The sequence below is a fragment of the Epargyreus clarus genome, unplaced genomic scaffold (assembly GCF_041222505.1).
Source record: "Epargyreus clarus isolate Ecla_fem2 unplaced genomic scaffold, WU_Ecla_fem_2.2 ptg000006l, whole genome shotgun sequence".
Taxonomy (NCBI): Eukaryota; Metazoa; Arthropoda; class Insecta; order Lepidoptera; family Hesperiidae; genus Epargyreus; species Epargyreus clarus.
In genome coordinates, this window is record NW_027332214.1 from 4875981 (window position 1) to 4896356 (window position 20376).

Sequence of the window (20376 nt, forward strand, 5' to 3'; positions counted from 1 at the left end):
AGGTATAGTTAGAGTCTACCGCGCTGGCAAAGCGGAAGGAAGTGGACCTTTTGTGAACTTTTGTTTTAAAAATTCAAGATGTTTCCCAACGCTGTTATAGCAAACGATGATTAATTTCTAATGCAAACAATATTATGAAACCAGACATGCGTAGAATTCGAACCTCAGCCCATCGAAGACCAAGTTTCCAATCATTAGGCTCTTACTGCTTAAATACAATAAGAACATATTTTAGTTTTTAGCTAAGAATGATTATTTCCTACAGATATTATTCAGCTTTTTCTTTCGGACTGTTCCATTACAAATTGTGTTGTCCATCATCTAATTCTGAATTTAACGAACTAATGGCTACAAGTTTTCGCCACAATCCTGTCTGGACCGTAATGCATTTTATTCTCACATGTACATTAGCAAATAATAATAGCAAATAACCGAACACTAATAAATTTCTTCCATACTAATTTATGTTATCATAGTCTTCATCCATCCATTACAGCCATTACGATCCCACTATTGGGCAAGGCTCTCCTGTCACAATGTGGGTTTAGTATATGGGTTACCACGTGGTTAAATGGTACCGAACCTATTGGTAGACTTCGGTTTGAGATTTTTTTTAGCAAACTCTCAGACATGTAGTTTTCCTCTAGTTTTTTTCCTTCACCGCTAAAGCAAGTGATAATTAATTTATAATACTTATGCATATTGTTTAAAAAATATAGATGTGAGCTTAATAATAAATTATATTCACACTGTATACTTACATAATTAAAGATTGCAGAAGTTTGATTTCACTGATGATTTAAATGATATTGTGAGTATATGTAAATATAGCGGTGAGTGAAAACTTTGTGAGAGAGCGCTATCCTAAGTAGGTATATACCTAATAATCCTAATATGCTTCAAAGTTTAACCCAAGTTCTAATCTACAGTGGCAAGCATTGTTGACTACACATGTGTACACACACATGTGTAATACACAACTCTTCATCGCACCCTTCAACCAAATTAAATTAATATTTAGTTGTCTTTGATCTTATGAAAGCTGTCGAATTATTTTAATTTAGAGTTTGTGTATAGTTTTTTCCACTTAATTGTACTTGGTTACATTTTATTATATTCCCATCTCATACTACTTGCCTGGGGGCGTTTACCGTATAGCTCATTACTTAAAGACATGAATGTAATAAACTTAAGACATTAGCTTACTTATCAATTTTCCGAATTTGTTAGCGCACCGCCCACTAGAGCGCAGGGACTAGATCCATTCCATTAGAGATAATTGGATCGGTTCTAACTATATAAAGTATATACGTATTACCCATACACATAGTGTCCGGTACATTTAAGGATTATCCATGTTACCTATAGGTCGGATTTGGCATGAACTAAGCGTCAGGAAAAACAAAAATGTTACACGAATACACGATATGTGTACTCAAATCATGCGTGCCATATGGTACTACTCGATAAAATAATGAAATTAATTATTTTAAGTATATGTAAATATTTTGTAGTACTATATGTATTATAAGTACTGTGGTTGACGTTTTTAACAATAAACTTAGTAAATTAAACATTTTATTTGAGGAGGAAAGCTGACAGTTACTAACGGTCAGCTCTACTCTACGCTCTACTATAAGCGAATTTCTATGTCTAATTTTAAAAAAACATCGCCTCATATATACCTATCATACCCTTACCGCTAGTAAGTTAGATTTTCCTGTCACTTAAACTTATATAAGGACAAGTACATAAATACTGTAACTTTTTTTTATTTTTTTTATAATACAGGAGTAGCAGACGAGCATGCAGTCCATCTGATGGTAAGCGGCTACTGCCCCTCATGGACATCTGTAATCAACACCAGATAGGATTAGATATTCCAACCTGAGGTCGGCCACAGATGCGCCGCTGCCGGTGAGTAATAAGCTGGAACGCCTCGGAAAAGTATGCCTCCCTTCGCACATCGTTCAAACCAGAACACAGCAGCGCTTAACGCTGCTGTTATAACAGAAATAGGTGTGGCGGTGGTGCCGCCGGAGTCGAACCACAAAGTGTTCTACCACCTTCAACTCTACTCAGAAGAGATATGGATTTTTTATTCATTATGATGACTAGTTATGATTGATTTTGTGCTTGATGACCTTTCCTACACGGTTCGACATTATGGCTTCGTCAACGATCCTTTTATTCTTGTATTTTTTTACATACTTACATTATTGCCGTTGTCGGGTAACATTAGATCATGCATACTGTATGTGCACACTAATCAATCATTGACGCAGAGTGAGGTGCGGAGACAACACATTTTATAAAACTACGTCGATTATCTTGTTTGTCATTATAACACCTACTTATAAGGCTTGTAGGGATTAAGGTCCGGTTACTGTTAAATTTTTTATTTAAATTTGCAATGATAACATTTTGCTCTAGCTATAATGTGTTTATATTGGGTAGGTACAAGTAGGTACACTTACTATTACACAATAAATAATGAAATGTTTTTTTTTTAAATAAATATTTGTTACCTTGTACTCGTACAGCCGTTTTTTAATCCTAGTATTTAAATAATAGAAACAGTTTTTTTTTCTTTTTACGAAAAGAACCGCAAATGGCTGAACTTATTTAGCCCATACTTTTACACCTACATAATTAAATGGTACTGTTAATCCTCACAGTATTATATTTAACGCTTATGATATAAATAGCATTGCGGCATATAAGTAAGTGAAAAGCATTTTTAATGTAAGTATTATCATTTATTAAAGGTGTATCTTAGATAATATGTTTTTATAATATTACACTAGCCGCCTCTGAACGTCTATAATCAACCCCCGTATAACATTAGATTCCTATTTTAGGTTGACAATAGACCCGTTGCTTCCTTGGATAAGTGTGACTCTCTTATATACCCCTCAAATCAGATTACAGGCAGAAATAACTAATGTGCTTAACAATTAACATATTTATTGTATTTGTAATTGCTTGCAAAACTTTTTGTAAATGTAGGTACCGATATAACTGCAAGGCACGGATTTTTCTCACAACTGAGCGAACGTTTTACCTACTCCACACTGCTCCATACGGATTAGTAGAGGCGTGCTTGTAACTACAATTTGCTTTTTGGTTTATCTTGCAACCTCTGCTTGAGGGCACGTCGCAGTATTTTTCCCGACGGATTCTTTGGTATATCATTCACAAATATTATTCCACCGCGCAAATGATGTTCCGGGGACAGCTAAAACAGATTTGATTTGTATTTAAGTCAATTAAACTTACGGTTAATCTATAATTAAACATACCTGACAGTTCGTAAGCGGTGCAAGAAATGCAATATTTGAAAGTCCTTTTAGGAGCATGTAAAATAATTACGATGACAGTATAAAATATACTTTTAATATGCGTTCTTAGATGATGTTAATGTTGCACTTAGGTAATGTCTTATACTTAAGTAATATTTATGTTTAGGTGTTTGCCAAAGTTTATAGTTCACCTGATTATTAGAAAAGTAGAATTATGTACGATAAAATTAATTTAATTAAAGTATACTTACCCGGCTAGCAACAAAATCCTTTATATCTTGTTCCTTGACGGTAGCACCAGGTCTTAGCACTATAAACGCAGTGGGGAGCTCTCCTGCCACCTCGTCTGCTCTCCCTACCACGCCGCACTCTGCTACATCCTTATGCTGTAGAACCACACTCTCCACTGCTGCTGGCGCCACCTTAGGATATCGAAAAATACGTTTTGTTAGGACAACTTTAAGTGTTAATCTTTAGATATTTTTATTATTTTTCTAAATGTTTGTTTAGCAATATTATACATTAGTGCCTAGTGACTGATTAGTGAGTGAGGTCTTTAGCCAGATTTTAAAGAGCAGCTTTTTTATTTGAAGCTTTTTTCAAAAGATTTTTGTCAACTGAGATGCTAGCTCATCTCTTTAATTATTGCTTCTGCCACGCCGTATTCCTCCAAAAGTGACTCAAAAAATATCTCCGTTATTGAACAAGTAATATTCTACCTGATTTCCTTTATATTTTATTAATTCTTTCAATCGATCCACGATAAAGAAATATCCGTCTTGGTCGTAATATCCAATGTCCCCGGTCTTGATATATCCTTCTTTATCAAAAACATCTCGCGTAGCAGCCTCATTCCCAGCATAGCCTTTCATCACCACGGGACCTTTCAAGCAGATCTCACCATTATGATTGGGTCCCAATTTTTGTCGAGTTTCAAGGTCAACAATCTGAAATAAATATTTTGTTGTATATAGTTATTAAAAGAAAATAATCACATCTTAAAAATATATAGGTACTCTTAGTAAAGGGAAGCTAGGAAATAAAGGAATGTGTCCTTTATAAGTTAAATAATAGATTTATTGGGATTTAACAACATTTAGGTAATGCTGCTAGTATCTTGGGTACACTTCCATGGGGCAGCGATTTGACTCATTTATTTTATTTATAAATTTTAGTGTTAATTGTATTAGTTTTATTTTATTTTAAATAGTGTTAAATTGTTTATTGTTAAAATTTATATTGTTGTTAAATAATTATTAAATACTTCTCAGAATTTTAATACTTATGAGTAGCATTGTATCTAGTTATTCTGGCTGGCTTATGGCAGAGCTACAACTTTCAGGGACGCATTTTCCACCCCTTCAGAAGTCAGCGACACAAAGGTCGCTCAAACATTGGATACAATTTATCTAACCATTTAAGATTTTTTAACTTGCCCGGGATGTTCGTGGTCATAACTGCGACAATACTTATGTCTAATTATTATAATTTTATTATGAATTGTAAAAAGGCTACTACCGTATGTTTAGTTATCTTATATATAAAATTCTCGTGCCACAATGTTATTTACCGTACTTCTCCGAAACGGCTTTACCGATTTTCACCAAATTTTATATGCATATTCAGTAGGTCTGAGAATCGGCTACTATCTATTTTTCATACCCCTAAGTAATCAGGGTTGTTCACCCTTAAAATTTTTTTATTTACATGGCAACACAACGTTTGCCGAGTCAGCTAGTGTAGTATAAAGTTTTCAGAAAATATAAATACCTTTGCCTTGACGCCAGGCAGTGGCATGCCTCCACTTCCAATCTTACGTGTAGCGTCTTCATCATCTGGATCTTTAGTTGCAGCTGTAGATGTTTCCGTCATCCCGTAAGCCTGGAATATTCCTGTGCAATTTGGCATTCTGTAAACGTAAAAAATACGCATTTTTTTAGTACATATTATTGACTAATAAAAACAAGTGGTACAAGAGGCGGACTTAATGCTAAGTAGCATTTTCCAGTCAACTTTAAGGATGTGCAGAAAATATACAGGCGGCGCAAAATACATTTTAATATTAAAGATAATTAAAAGAAGAAAAAAATATAAAAAAGGAAAAATCATATATATCATCGAGATATCCATAGATGGATTTTTCGAATAGTAAGTTGTTTGGAACACATGTTTACATTCAATACGACATATGTGATTGCGTTTTTTGTCTAATTGAGCTTTCGGTACCTATGTAGTGAAAAGGCACACAGATAACACTAGTTGAACACAGGTTTGCCTGCCTGATGTTGGAAAGTAATTATCACCTCATATACCGAAAATCTCTTAAGGAGGTATACATGTCTGGGCGTTCTGTGAATAATAAACTTTCGAGTAAGTGCGAATTCTAACAGTCCGTACTAATTTAGTCTAGTCTTGCATGATACGTCTATCTTAAAGTATTGTTACCGTTTCAAAGCAGCTTCGATAGTTTCCCTTGTGAGTGGCGCGGCGCCGCACCACGCCACCGTCACCGAGGACAGGTCGTAGCGCGCCGCCACCGGGGACTTCGCCAGGAACACCACCATCGGTGGCACCATCAACAGCACATTGATCTTAACAGGTAATTAAAAGAATATACTCAAAAATGTGAAAACAAACTTCGTGAGAAAACCCTATGTCTGTGAAATCTTTGTGATGCTTGGTTATTGAAATAAATAAAGAAAAGTGGCTATAACTGATATATCATTTAAGTATGATATGCTTAGTAAGATGTGATCATTTCACGTTTAAGCACAAATATGTAATTTTTATTTTTATAATATGGAATCTAAGTCTGAAATAAATAATTATTATTATTATTATTATAGGTACATTTCGTGTTCAATACGGAAGGTAAAACTAAATAAACACGTATGAAAAAATAGACTTCAATACGTACTAAGTGTGTACTGACCTTATACTGCTGAATAGCGCCAAAATATTTATCAGGGATAAACCCTGCAAAGAAAACCAAAGTTTTCCTGACTGTGAAGTAGTTAATTGTGGTCATTAACCCATACGCATGGTACCACGGCACGATCGTTAAAAACCTCGAGTAAGCTTCATCGTACGTGGTTTTATTTCTGAAAGAAATCAGAATTTTAATATCATAAAATACATACGAAAGAAATTGTAAAAAAAGATCTATTTGCATGTTGAAATAGACCAATAACTTCATTTATACATTTATGTGATCAAGTCAAAAACGAAATTCTGATAGTTAGACCGCCAAGGTACTTAAGCTTCCAGGCAAGGTTTGAATTTTGTACTCCTGGTAAGATAAAAATGATGCTCCTCTGATATCATGCTAAAATTCTAAAAAGAGAACTATCATAGCAAAATTTAAGTCTTAAGTAACAAAGAAAAGCCTTATGATTTTCTTCGACGTTATTTACGTGTCTACATTTTCCATATGTGCTTCCGGATATTTTTTCGGAATAATTCTTACTTAAAATAAAGGAAAAATACAACTTTAAGTCATATTTAAAGAATTACATGTATGAGTAAGTAGCAAACAAGTAAATATTTACTCGAAGTTAGCAGCTGCATACAATGCGTTAATATGCGTCAACATCACCCCCTTGGGGAGCCCCGTGGTTCCAGAAGAATACAGTATATACACGTTGTCAGTCCAACCCTGAACTTCTTCAGCTTCATATTCAAAAGCATTTGCAGACACTTGTATACTTTCGTAAGAAATAATATCACTGCTCAGAACAGTTCCATCAAATTGAATGATTTTCTTGATAAAAGACAGGGATTTGAAAGTTGCCAAGTGTGTTCTTAGAGGCGTTTGAGAACAAAGCAATATATTTGGTCGAGATATATTAAGGACGTGTGTTAGTTCGTCTGAAAATATAAATATAGAGAGTAAAAATATATGTATAAACAATACATATAAACTGAACGATTTATCTGGATAATCTAATTAAAAATATTTAATGTTTTATAATAAGTAGATCAAAAAGTGCTGAGGAAACTTAAATTTTACAAGAGATCTTTAGTTTTGCAAATAGCAGGTTACAACGTCAAATATCAATTTGGGTTAAATTACAAACGAATTAATAATAGTTATTAATAATATCTTCATTGCCATGCAAACCTTTGGAATATATAGGGTTAAGAGTGGTGACGGTAGCGCCGCAACAAATAGCAGCCATGGATGAAACTATAAACTCAATTCGGTTTTCGCTGCACAAAGCGACCACATCGCCTCGCTTTACCCCTAGAAGTTTCAACCCTGTTGCAACATTCACTACATTTTGTAAAAGTTCTTTGTATGTTGTTTTATGACCGCTATCGCCATTTATCTGAAATAGAAATGGTTTTTAAATTCATCCAGAAATTCGTCCAACAGATAGATATATTAAACTAGCTACATTGGATCGAAAATCTTATTGAGCCATCTGTTATCGCCCTAGTATTAAAATCAAAATGTTCATCGAAGAAAATAACCTCTCTCCGTGAAACCGTTACTATGATTCGAAAGAAGATCGCAAGCCGGGATCGGTATAGAATATTATCGAACTTAATTTTTTTTGTATATTACTGTACCTATCTTAAATACGTTTGTATATTGTATGTAGGTATCATGTTTCACTATGTTCGTACGCTAATCTCTGAAACCGGTCAACCGTATTCAATTATTTTTTTATGAATGACTGTGAATGTTTAATTTCAGCTTTAAGATATTTTGCAACCCGATTGGGCGCAGTATCATGTAAAACAGGATATACAATAAGAATATATGTGGAATAGACTGACATAATGCGATGTGAATCAACCTTACCAATGCGATTCTGTCCTCTTGTGAATGTTCTCTTAACTTGTCGATCACATACTGCCCAAATGATAAATGAGCAGGAATTTTAAGGCAGGGTCCGCCGTGGACTACATTGTTAATTATCATTTTCAAAATTTAATTCAGTATGATTTGCTATATTTAATCTGAAAAATAATGAGACCTTATTAAAATTATGCATATCATTTAGTATAGAGATCGGCCAACATCTTGACCGCAAGTTGACGTGCGCTTGTTATTATTAAAAAAAATCTAAATATTTTCATAATTACTATAAGGCAGAAAAGTTGTCTAATTTCGATTATTAGAAGGTAAAATATTCGATGGATGGATTGATTACGATTACTTGTACGATGATAAAGTGCTACATTTTTCCCCAGTCTCTCCTAAGAAGAAAGATTATATTATTTATTACTATCTATACTAATGTAGGCGTATTAATACATTAACAGTCTGTCACCAGTGGCCTTGAAAATAATGTATTTAGTAAACACAATGTGTATGTCTCATCCACAACACGATACCTTTGTATCTATGGCTAGTAGATCGTACCATGCTTAATGCTCTTAAAAGTCTTAACCTACATTACCTTTATCGAAGGATTGTGTAAACAACGACCGTTTACAAACTTACAACTGCGACGCAGCCGCACACAGTAAAGAGATTACCAGTTACGCAAACCCACATCTTAACAATATTAAACTCATTGAATTATTTACTAACCTATTTTAACTGAACTTGAACTATATAGAGAATAGACACTTCATTAGTTTCCGCTTACATGTCACTGGATACATTTACAACTGACAATATAAAAACAACGAACCTAAGTACGACGATCATTGTAAACATACTTTATTAGCATGTTATTATCATACGTCAACCTTATTGTTAAAAGATAACAAGTTCCAATGTATTGCTTTGTTAGGAGTGTTAGGACCCTTATCTAGGTACATAATATATCTTATAAATTAAATGAACTCACGTGAAATAAAAACACAAAACCGATCAGTATTTATCCAATACTTATTATGATTCAGTTAATGTTACACAACACATAGCCAAGACTGGCTCCTTATATCTTAAGTGGCAATAGCAGCACCTACTCAATTAAACACAAACCACATTATCAGGTAATAATAGATAATAAATGGCTCATACTTACAAAACAATGTAACTATAACGAAAAATAAAATTGTTTGTCTCATTGGAATAACATTGATAATGAAAATTGTAGCTGTTCAGTATACTCACAGTTTTTATAATACTGTGTTATACCTTGCTTGTGTAACTGGTTTTTAGGGCCATGTGACTCAAGTAAACAATCCTCATCTCTACGTATAATTTGATGGAATAACAGTCAGGTCATGTAAATAATCTTCTATTTTCACGTGAAAGTTTTACCTAAACCGTTTCAGCCATTCAAATAACCTACAATTTCAAAAACTACTTTTGTTTCACGCAAACGATGAAATGAGTATGCATTAGAAAAAGGAAGTGTGTGATTAAGAGTTACATCAAACTCATCATATAATTCCGATTTTATTTATTATTATTTATTTTAGTTTTACAGATACATAGCTTCACTACTCCTATTATTTCAACTAAGTAGGTACCAACCTTTTAATATTAGCATCTACAGGACTCCATTATTTACATTCTTACGCCTTGGTCATTACCCATTATAAACAGTATTATGAGCCTTAACATCATTTATTTAAAATGATCAAAATTGTATTTCTATGTTTATTGTCTTTTATGCGTATCTTCGACCTGCAATAAACGTACGCAGCTACAGAATAAACTGGCAGAAATTACTATTAATTCTCTTATATATTCTAATGAATAAGTACTAGTAACTATATACCTATTACGTACATTCTGACTCTTACTCTTTTCTTTTACGATATTATAATTATATGACACGATACATTCCGCGATTCAATCGGGTTGAAAACGATTGCTTTCGTAAGTGGCAGACAAACTGTTAAATAGTTAAACATCAAAAAATTATTCTGTCAAGCTGCTGCTGTGGATTGGTAGATATAGGCGTCAGTTTAAAAGGTGTTGTGTAGTGCTGTAAATTGTAATGCTCAAAACCTAGCGCCAATGCCGCGTTGCGTCGAATGCGGCACCACGATCCAATGGTTTTATGTATATCGGCTTTATATCCCTATGGGCCCTATGCCTTGGTCTATTCGACATATTTGATGACTGACGTCATTGTGACAAGTTACATGACATCCGGACATGATATTTCTTGAATCTTGACATGATTTTAAAAATTTTGATTGCCGCTTTTACCTATTGACAATTTGTGTATGAAACAGAAACTACAAGGAAAGATTTTAATTTGGGTAGAATGTACAAAGCTATCACTAAGCACTGACGTTTCGGATCAGAATTTTTGATATTAATTATCATGTCGTAATCTATGCTTAATCGGCGAGTGGCGTGGTCGCCTGAAATCCATTTATCACGTGTTATCGTTTAGCGTTTCTTTCCGTAATTTATAAGTTCACGGCACCGCATTCGTTCTTGTTCTTGGCTGTGATAATCATATAATATGCCAGCTTTCATACATAACAATGTGGTTTCCGGCCCCGAAGAAGAGTACATTCCCGCCCATTTGTCTTTTGGGCAATTATTATATGATAAACTCAAGAAGGGCGGAAAAAGGACCGCTCTAGTAAGTCGACTTATTTTATATTTTATGTGTAGTATGTAGGTTTAAATATCAGTTTACTTATCTGTTTAAAAAAAACAGTGCTTATGTTAAGGTTCCATTAAGGATTGTTATCCTATTTGAATTGGTAATAGGTAAGCCTTTGGTTGGAACCAATGCTGCGCTATGCTGGATTTTTATATATCGTACTACACTTTGCTGATACTATGACTCCTAAAAATAAAAATTATATATAAATTTCATTTTCCAAACATACTACTCTCCAAAAAAGGTCATCCTATTATTTAACTTCTTTAAGTAATTTTGGTTGGTTTCAGTTATGATAGAATTCATATGGATTTTGATTGTTGTACTGTTGTTGAATTTATTTATCACAAGACAATGTGTTCCTTTGTGCTATAATGAATGATATATTCTTATACTCTTTCAGATTTGTGCAGAAACAGGAGACTCTGTTACCTATGAGTATATACTCCAAAACAGTGTGAATCTGGCAGTAGCCCTTCAAAAGCTGGGCCTGCAGAAGGGTGATGTAGTGGCTCTCAGCTGCGAAAACAGATTTGAGTTCATGGTCACCTCTATCGCTGTTCAATTCTGTGGTGCTGCACTATCTACTCTTAATGTTACCTACTCTCCTGGTAAGTGGATAAACTACAAAGACTTAATCAATAATACAGAATATGGTAATATGTTTCTGAAGTTTGTCAGATATCTAAATAAAAAGACTGTATTTTAATGAAGAAGTAGCAAACAAAATTACGTACAGAACCTACATACCTGGGGTTAGACACAGGTCAGCTACCCCTGAGGACTCTGTAGAAGCTTTGTATAAGTGTCTTTTTCTGACCACAATCATTAAATCAAAACACATACACAATTTAACACTGTGTTGTGGTGGTGCCTCTGGAGTTCAACCATGGAGAGGTATTTTTTATTATTTTTGTAATGACAACTCCCTATTCATCTTAATTATTTTATTCTTACCATAATTCAATATTTGAGACATTTTTATTTTTATTCCAGGTGAAATATCACACATATTCAACATTTCCAAGCCAAAGTTCATATTTATGTCTCCCATCACGGCTCAGAATATATATGACTGTAGTAAGGATTTGCCCTATGTACAGAAATTGATTTTATTCGGAGAGTATGACATTGTGCCTGCCATATTTTACAATGAACTAATCAAAAATCATGTGAATATAGATGATTTTGTACTAACTGATGTGAATGGGCTGGAAGATACAGCTGGAATTATGTGTTCATCGGGTACCACTGGTTTACCTAAAGGTGTAATGCTAACTCATGTCAATTTTCTCACATTGTGTGCACATATGAGGTAAGTCTAAAACTTAGCAGTAATTCATTAATTTATGGACCACAGGCTTTGGCCTTACAACTTTATTACTTTTCGTTATTGTATTTTTTTAAGTTATACTACTATAAAGGCATTTAGATATATGATTTTGTTTGTCATATTTATTGTTTTGGTCAATTATTATTTTTCTGAATTTGAATAGCTAAAAAAATATTTTGTGAAAGTATAACTTTTTATGTTTTTTAGTAAATAAACACTTGTTTTTGTGATAGGTATAATATATCATTTTGTTCTCTTGCAGATATTATTTAGAGACGTCTCAAGCCTCAAAGAAGCATAAAGTAAAAACTGCCCTATCTCTGATACCCTGGTTCCATGCGTATGGGTTTATCACAACACTTGCCATCATGTGCATACAAATTGAAATTGTTTTCTTAGTACGCTTTGATGAAAAGCAATACCTGGAAACAATTCAGAACTATAAGGTAACTATTTCTTAATTAAATTATTACATGGCATATAGTCCGAGAAGAAGTATGAATCTATGAATAATATCCAAATAATTATTGACATTATATCTTATCATATGTACATATATTTTATGTTAAAAAATTAAGTAATGTCACAATGTTTTATTAGGTTATTTTATTTTGTACCCATTGATGTGTCTACTGATTATTAATTAAATTATAATAAATTATTAAATTGGATATTTGATATTTTTAAATCATTGTATTATAATCATTGTAAAAAACACTTATTTTAGTAGTGCTCTGTTGATTACATTTTCAGATTAACATGATGACCCTAGTACCACCACTAGCAGTTTTCTTAGCAAAGCATCCACTTGTTACTCAATATGACCTGACCTCGGTCAATGAGGTATGGTGTGGAGCAGCACCGCTTTCCAAAGAAATACAAAAAGCTGTTTCTGAGAGGTATAACTTGTGATTTACTTTATAATTTAATTTTTTGTCATAAATCTAAAGACTCTTCTTCTATAATTGTAAAATAGTTTTCTATAGCAATATATAAAAAAATGTACATTTATGTAAATAAAATAATGCAAAACATTTTATTTATGTAAAGCAAACTAATAAACCTTGTTGTAAAGAGTTGAAAGAAATAGAGAAGAAGCGAAAAAATTTTTTCGATCATAAAGCACACTCTGATGCTTCGCATCATGAGTCGTGCAAAATAAAAATATGAATATGTTTAGTTCTAAATGTTAATTTTTTATAGGACAGACATAGGAAATATCAAGCAGGGCTATGGGCTCACAGAAGTGACAATGGCGTGCTGTGTGGACTTGACCGGAGGTGATAAAATCGGCACTTGTGGTACCCCTGCACCTGGCATGAAGATAAAGGTAATCAGATAACATACGTTATTTCATTTTAATACACTGCGGATATATTTAGATTACGGATATTAGGCTATTATCATTATTGATAAAATTAATAATATCATTATTACTAGGGTAAATGAATTGATAAGGTTCATCATATTTATGGCTAATAAATTTACTTTAATGTCAATGGTTGATTAAATTGAATTTTAATGTGCCTAAAACAAATGTTTAAAAAAAAAACAATTTAACAATTTCTATGAAACAAATACAAACAAAGTATAACAATTATTAAATAGTAAAAAAAGTAAAACTTACTTCTGCAATGACTTCTTCACCACCACCTTTATATTTTCTATTTAATATCTATGTCTGCTAATTTTACTGCCTTTATTATATCTGAATCATTAATTGGTGACTAATTCTTCTGACAAGCAAAAATTTACAAAATTGGGTAGAGATGCTATTACAATCATATAAAAGCAATATTTTTGATTTATAGTGTGTTCAATACTCACTTGACAGATACTAATTGGTAATTTACTATTATTTACATAAAAAAATGTTTATAGGTACTAGATATCCAAACGGGTGAGCTGTTAGGACCAGGGAAGGAGGGCGAGCTGTGGATCAAGTCGCCGCTGCGCATGAAGGGCTATGTGGGTGACCAGGCGGCAGGAGATGCGCTATTTGATGCCGCTGGCTACGTGCGAACAGGAGATATCGGATATTACGACACTGATGGATACTTCTACATCGTTGATAGACTGAAGGAACTCATCAAGTATAAAGGGTTTCAGGTGGGTTCAAAAAGAGTTAAGAGTTTCAAGAGAAACAAAAATAAATAATATTTTTTCGAAAATCAAGGATACAACAATTCGAAAAAAAAACATTTAGTTCACCGTATTTGGAAATGAATGAAAATTACTCAAGCCTTTTAGAAGAGGAATAACAAACATACAAAGCGAATTATAAAAAAATATTTTTAAAAATATTTATGAAAGATAGATATTAAGTACCTATTGTATAAGTACTTATAATTTTGCATGTTGTCACAACCTGTGGAATTCTAATAAAAAAATTCTTGTAAAACATAATTCTGTTGGTAGCTGTTATTTTCTTTTAATAAAATATCTTTTTTGATCATAGACTAACTTTATTTAAATCCTGTTTGTGCCGCTAGGTGGCGCCAGCGGAGCTAGAGGCGCTGCTGCTGCAGCACGGCGGCGTGGCGGAGTGCGGCGTGGTGGGCGCGCCCGACGAGCTGGCCGGCGAGCTGCCCGCCGCCTTCGTCGTGCGCGCCGCCAGCTCCACCGTCACCGCTAACGAGCTCGTCGACTACATCGCCGGCAAGGTACATAGCGCCACAACTCGACACTAGATGGCGCTCCGGAGCTAGAGGCGCTGCTGCTGCAGCACGGCGGAGTGCGGCGTGGTGGGCGCGCCGCTAGGTCCATCGTCACCGCTAGCGAGCTCGTTGACTACATTGCCGGCAAGGTATATAGCACTACAGCAAGCAAGCAAGATGGGACTTCATACCCATCTCTCATATGCCGCGTCAGCGTTTGCAATATGGGGATGGGTAGGGATTATTCGGGTCTCGAGGATACCCTCTTTGCCCGGGCAAATTCTCAAAGGGGTAGCACTACAGCTCGTTACTAGATAGCGCCCCAGAGCTAGAAGTACTCCTGTTGTACCGCGATGACGTGCCGAGGTTGCTTCCAAAACCATAACTAGAAGACTCTACAACTACCTATGTATACATAGCCCATAGAAGTTCCATCGGAAGTTACATAAAAGTCTTTCAAAGGTTTCATAAAAGAAAGTTTTACCATAGTTACCGCGGAAGGCTTTGCTCCATGCACGTACAATAGGTGAAAACATCAGAAGTTGATTTGCCGTACATTAACTCCTGTACCCTCTGAATATTATATACCATAGGATTTCAAGCCATACTCTGATCTGAACATAAAGTATAGATGCCAGGTTTTAATAAAATCCAGCGAGCTCGAAACAATTTGCATTGTAAATTCGCTCCCTGAATACTAGATATAAGATACCTACAAAAGAACAGGATTCAGATGTAGTGAAACATATGTTAAACATTACATTACCATCCAAGTACAGCATTATTATGCCCATCTAGGACATGCTTTTCTAATGCGTACATACTGGTTTTGCTGTCGCAAATTATAAAACTGCCTTAAAGGCCTCTGTCAAGGTTTAACACTTGTTATCTAATAAGAACTGGTGCCGAGAACGTATCGTCATGTCAAGGCTGAGGTGACATGATTTCATTTGTGTAGCTAGATTACATTCATTTGTGTAGTTAGATCTAATCGAAATCCATACAAATGCAGATTCTATTCTTTATTTATTATGTTCATTGTAATAATATTTATAAATATTTAGAAATTCATTCGTGTGTTTATCTTACACGTGTAAAATACATCATTTTCATAGCATGGTTTATGTCGCAATTTTTAAAAATATACGGCCATTTTAATCTATTATTAAATTATAATTTCAGCTCAGCGAAAATTTAATGAAGCAAAATGATCATAAAAGTAGTATATAAAATTCTTTGATTTATTATTGAGAACTAATTCAAATTTACTCTTACAGGTATCACCTGCCAAGCGGTTGCGAGGTGGAGTTTTCTTCGTCGACGAAATACCAAAGAACGCTTCAGGCAAAATATTAAGACGTGAATTAAAGAGCATGCTACCAAAAGCTAAAAGCAAACTGTAATAGTAGTATAGTTATAGACCTCTTGGTCATTGACGCATTTATCGCACAATTAGGAGGTGGCAGTCTAAAACCATTTTAAAATACACTTTTAGATAACTTTACACCTACTTATTATTTAGGAACGAAACTTGAAATTGTGATATTCATTGTAATAGTAAAATGTTGCCGATACCTCAATTATATTTAGAATATCTTTGCTAACACATAAAGCCAAAGAAGTACCATAAAGTTTCTTACATGAGAAGTATAAGGCATAGTATTTTGATACAATCGATGCACCTACGTAATGCGGGTTCTTAGTGAAGTATTTATTAAAAGTTATACATAATAACAAACAATAAGATTGTAAGTAGTTTTATTACTATTTATTGATTTTCTAAGATTCTGTCTAGTCAAATGACATAATTTTTATACATGTAGTGTTTCCTTTACTATCTCACTTGTTTTATGGAAATTGAGTGTTGTAAAAATACAAATAAACAGATTAAAAATATTTAATCTTTCATTTTCATAATACTTAGTATAATTAATTATTACACATTTGTAATTCATTTGGTTTACTTATTAGATAATTTATCTTGGAGTTCTTGTGGTATTTTGCTCAGAGCTTGGTTGTGAAGTTCACTGTTGACTGCAGCAAGAACACCTGTCTTGTTGGGTCTTGATTCTGAGGCACCATACTTGTAGAAGTTGCCCAGGATGTCTGTGAGCTTGCCTCCCGCTGCATTGAGGATAGCCTCTGGGGCACAAGTATCCCACTTTTTACAGCCACTGCTAGCAAACACATACACTGATGCGACACCCTCCAGCAATTGTAAGACCTGTATACATAAATAATGTTTTAATTATACACAATAATGATATTTATATAACATTGTGTTAACTGCTATGACTTTGGGATTAGCAAAAAATTATCTATCAAAAAAATTGATTGCTTAGAATTGAATTGATTTCTACAAATCTAATATGAAAGCATTGTAAAATGTTTTAAACTGGTAAAAACCTTATAACCAGCGCCTCCAACTCTTAAGATTTGAGAAGCATTCATGGCTTGCAGAGCCTTTTCTACTGTAGGATTAGAGTGACTTCTTGTTGTAGTTATTATCAAAGAATCCGGGGGAGGTGCGGGGGTGAAACCCCCAACCCCAACTTCCTGCAACCCCCATATAGTTCTTCCTATTTTCTTTTCCCCTCCAACTGTTGTCTTATAATAAGGCTGGTGGATTACTCCAGCAACTGGCCTTTCATTTACCGATATTCCAATAAGAACAGTTACATGTTCCAGAAAACCTAAAACAAATCATAATTTTTATAATTTTTGAAAAGTGTTCAACTTCCTTACACATGCAGCATGCAATCCGTATTTATACACCCCACACAAACATAAATAAATGCAATGTTTTTGCAATCTATACATACAAAATGATACATGCTATTAAATCCATGTAATTTGTGAAAGAATTGCTTTTAAATAATATATACAATGTTATTTCTTTCAAAAAATTATAATATATTAGTTTTCTATGGTGACTAAAAAGATCTCTACCTATTATTTACACTTTGTATGTATTCACAAATTGTCCATTTACCATAGTTTGCTTGTAGTAAACTTAAATACCACTTAATACTGATCAATGGATGAGTCAAATACATTTTCCATCTTTCCCAAGGATCTTTCTTCAACATAAGGGCACCTAGAATTTTTTAATCCAGATTTTGAATAAAAACTTGATAATTGTAACCAAGTTTCAATTCCAGTATAGAGACATAAATGTATAAAACATTACTGATTTCATAATAAATTGTTTATGATATCTTAATACTGAATGATAATATGATTTCATTTAAAGCAAGTCATGGTGTGAATTTTTATAATATATGAAGCATTTAGAAACAGGCATATATAGTGGTATTATACCGCATATACTATATTTGAAGTTTAAACAATATAAACCTTGTGTATATTCAGAAGTGCCGTCAAGTGGATCCACCCACACTACAATATCTTCCTCCTTTATGCTATTGAGGTTTTGGGGGCATTCTAAAGACATTATTTCCTGGTCCTTCTCTGCTACAATCCAATCACTGGAAATATCTGCCTGAAATTAAATAACAACAAAAAAACTATTAGCTTGTTGCCTTGAAAATGAATTAGTTATGTTTCCAATCATAACTAATGGAAATAGAAAGGACAAAACAAGGGCAAACATTTTAGTGTCACTGTTAAGCATAATTGATATGTTATATTTTATACAAAGCATATCGAAAAATATTGGGTCACTCATATTTGTACTGTATTTTTTCATTTTGATTTTTCTATACAAAATAAAATTGTCACACATAAAAATTATTTCAGTTAAGAATCAACAAACAATTGTGCAAAGATATATTCTAAGTCATTTTTTTCAAACGCAGTTACACTAGCAGATTTAGTTGTGTCCTAATTAATTATATTTCAACTTAAAACATAATACCTCATTATCAAGGCTGTCTTCTTCGCCAATGATGTTCAGTTTAGGAAACTGAGCAGACAATGAAGCAATGATACATCTCTGCGCTGATCTATCAGCTTCTGTCTGATAGTCATCTTTACCCTAAAACAAAAACAAATATTACTAAATATGACAATATACCACCATTAGTGTTCACCACTGTATAACATATTTCTGGGCAGGTTAGATAAATTGATATATTTTGATTTACTTATTGTGATGCTCATACTATAGGTCTACTATTTACCATGATAGCCATGCTCAATTACTGAAAAGGAATGCGAGTTTAATGCCCTGTTTATGGTTGGTTCTAATTGTCAATAGGTAGCAGTATTCTTACCATCGTATAGACGACATGGACGACTTCTATGTCATAGAAGAAATAAATTAAAGAAAATTATGCAACTGAAATACCTTTTCGACGATGCCAAGTTCCCCTTTGCTCATAACATCTCGAACTATCTTTCCCGCTCTCGCAGCGACGGATACAGAGGAAGCCAACAATTTTATAATAACTGGAGCATTTGCCGTCATTTTTGTAAATTTAATTCAACACACGTTAACTCGTTAAGAGGTAATAAATCGAAATAAACGCTAATAACGCTATGTAATAACTAATAGTGAAAGTACTTGAAAACAAGTCTTAACTCAATGTCAGTAAAAATTGACAACCCCAGCTGTTTGAGTTGTCAGTGTCATTATTTTTTTTATTGTACCAATTACAATAAAGGCTATGGCTGGTGACTTTAATTATGCCATTTTACATAAATAAAATTGTACCTGTGTAGTTTATTGGAGTTTACTCCTTAAGAAACGATTTGAGTTATAAGGCCCGGTACGGAAATTTTATGAGGAGTAAAATCAAGTGTAACACGAAAAGTTGAGGCGTAACGGTAACCAAAATATGAATCAAAAGTGCTTTTATTAATTTAAAATACAGTAAGTTCAAATCCCATATGAAAGTAATTATTACAATAAAAATAATTAGCAATATATAAAACATTAAAACGTCATTAACTAATTTGTTTACATTTTTGCATAAATTAAGTTATAGGTTTGATCATTTATAAACACTGTGAAAAATATGAACATTGGCGCCATAATATGATTAACAATCTTTTATGAACGTTTTTAAAGAAGAGTAACATATAAAATCAGTAAGCAATTGAATAAGATATAATATTAGCAAAATAAGTTTTTAACATAAAGAGGCTTTTGTAAGTTACTGATATATTAATTTAACTTATAAAAATGGATGCATTATTGATCAGCACCATCTATCAACGATAAACGGGCAAAATCAAAACAGTATTATTTAATATTTATTACAGAATTATTGCTAATGAATTATGTTCAAAATAAGTTATATAAAATTAGCAATACGTTTTAAATGAATTCTAGAATTATAAAACATTCAGAAACAATCCAAATTACATATAATAACATGTTTATTGAGTCTCATATAAATTTCATCCGTAAATTGCAACAAGGATATTTTATAGATGGCAAAGAAATTATAATTATTAAGTTTTAAGTTATAAAACGTTTAACATTGTTTTAAATATAAATAATTATATTATATTAAAATTTACTTTAGTATAAACAATTCTATTAAGTTACCATTATAATATTTGGAACCAAAATACATAGATTGATA

General features: G+C 33.2%; 3 protein-coding genes across 6 annotated transcripts; 1 reads left to right on the plus strand and 2 right to left on the minus strand.

Moving 5' to 3' along the window:
- Positions 1 to 2950: 2950 nt before the first annotated feature.
- LOC140742747 (luciferin 4-monooxygenase-like) lies at positions 2951 to 9436 on the minus strand. Of its 3 annotated transcripts, none has more exons than XM_073073732.1 (10): positions 9287 to 9436; positions 8110 to 8267; positions 7423 to 7630; positions 6851 to 7169; positions 6235 to 6403; positions 5748 to 5893; positions 5073 to 5211; positions 4022 to 4249; positions 3554 to 3724; positions 2951 to 3238 (listed from the first exon to the last, which is right to left on the minus strand). In XM_073073732.1, exons 2-10 carry the CDS (start codon positions 8227 to 8229, stop codon positions 3110 to 3112), a joined length of 1629 nt encoding a protein of 542 aa, XP_072929833.1. In that variant the 5' UTR covers positions 8230 to 8267; positions 9287 to 9436; the 3' UTR covers positions 2951 to 3109. The 3 variants fall into 3 exon arrangements, with proteins under 3 accessions (XP_072929833.1, XP_072929834.1, XP_072929835.1); XM_073073733.1 differs by lacking the exon at positions 9287 to 9436 and adding an exon at positions 9107 to 9255; XM_073073734.1 differs by lacking the exon at positions 9287 to 9436 and adding an exon at positions 8711 to 8940.
- Positions 9437 to 10341: 905 nt separating this feature from the next.
- Positions 10342 to 16718, plus strand: LOC140742749 (luciferin 4-monooxygenase). The gene is made up of 9 exons (XM_073073735.1): positions 10342 to 10810; positions 11238 to 11445; positions 11831 to 12149; positions 12430 to 12613; positions 12921 to 13066; positions 13371 to 13497; positions 14049 to 14276; positions 14660 to 14830; positions 16102 to 16718. The coding sequence occupies exons 1-9, from the start codon at positions 10688 to 10690 to the stop codon at positions 16225 to 16227; spliced, it is 1632 nt and encodes a 543-aa protein (XP_072929836.1). The 5' UTR covers positions 10342 to 10687; the 3' UTR covers positions 16228 to 16718.
- On the minus strand, positions 16706 to 19310 carry LOC140742750 (3'(2'),5'-bisphosphate nucleotidase 1). Of its 2 annotated transcripts, XM_073073736.1 has the most exons (6): positions 19134 to 19310; positions 18702 to 18821; positions 18182 to 18326; positions 17817 to 17921; positions 17231 to 17517; positions 16706 to 17048 (listed from the first exon to the last, which is right to left on the minus strand). In XM_073073736.1, the coding sequence occupies exons 1-6, from the start codon at positions 19251 to 19253 to the stop codon at positions 16785 to 16787; spliced, it is 1041 nt and encodes a 346-aa protein (XP_072929837.1). In that variant the 5' UTR covers positions 19254 to 19310; the 3' UTR covers positions 16706 to 16784. The 2 variants fall into 2 exon arrangements, with proteins under 2 accessions (XP_072929837.1, XP_072929838.1); XM_073073737.1 differs by lacking the exon at positions 17817 to 17921.
- Positions 19311 to 20376: the final 1066 nt, after the last annotated feature.

What these genes read in the sequence shown, in the direction of transcription:
- LOC140742747 (XM_073073732.1), bottom strand. Translation starts at nt 8,229, where the DNA reads ATGATAATTAACAATGTAGTCCACGGCGGACCCTGCCTTAAAATTCCT. An exon ending in TATGCAGCTGCTAACTTCGA is followed by an intron (nt 6,404 to 6,850) that starts GTAAATATTTAC and finishes GATTTCTTTCAG; the next exon opens with AAATAAAACCACGTACGATG. An exon ending in TGCCTGGCGTCAAGGCAAAG is followed by an intron (nt 4,250 to 5,072) that starts GTATTTATATTT and finishes TATTTATTTCAG; the next exon opens with ATTGTTGACCTTGAAACTCG.
- LOC140742749 (XM_073073735.1), top strand. Translation starts at nt 10,688, where the DNA reads ATGCCAGCTTTCATACATAACAATGTGGTTTCCGGCCCCGAAGAAGAG. An exon ending in CAAAAAGCTGTTTCTGAGAG is followed by an intron (nt 13,067 to 13,370) that starts GTATAACTTGTG and finishes AATTTTTTATAG; the next exon opens with GACAGACATAGGAAATATCA. An exon ending in TCAAGTATAAAGGGTTTCAG is followed by an intron (nt 14,277 to 14,659) that starts GTGGGTTCAAAA and finishes TTGTGCCGCTAG; the next exon opens with GTGGCGCCAGCGGAGCTAGA.
- LOC140742750 (XM_073073736.1), bottom strand. Translation starts at nt 19,253, where the DNA reads ATGACGGCAAATGCTCCAGTTATTATAAAATTGTTGGCTTCCTCTGTA. An exon ending in AAGACAGCCTTGATAATGAG is followed by an intron (nt 18,327 to 18,701) that starts GTATTATGTTTT and finishes ATTTAATTTCAG; the next exon opens with GCAGATATTTCCAGTGATTG. An exon ending in TTTACTACAAGCAAACTATG is followed by an intron (nt 17,518 to 17,816) that starts GTAAATGGACAA and finishes GATTTGTTTTAG; the next exon opens with GTTTTCTGGAACATGTAACT.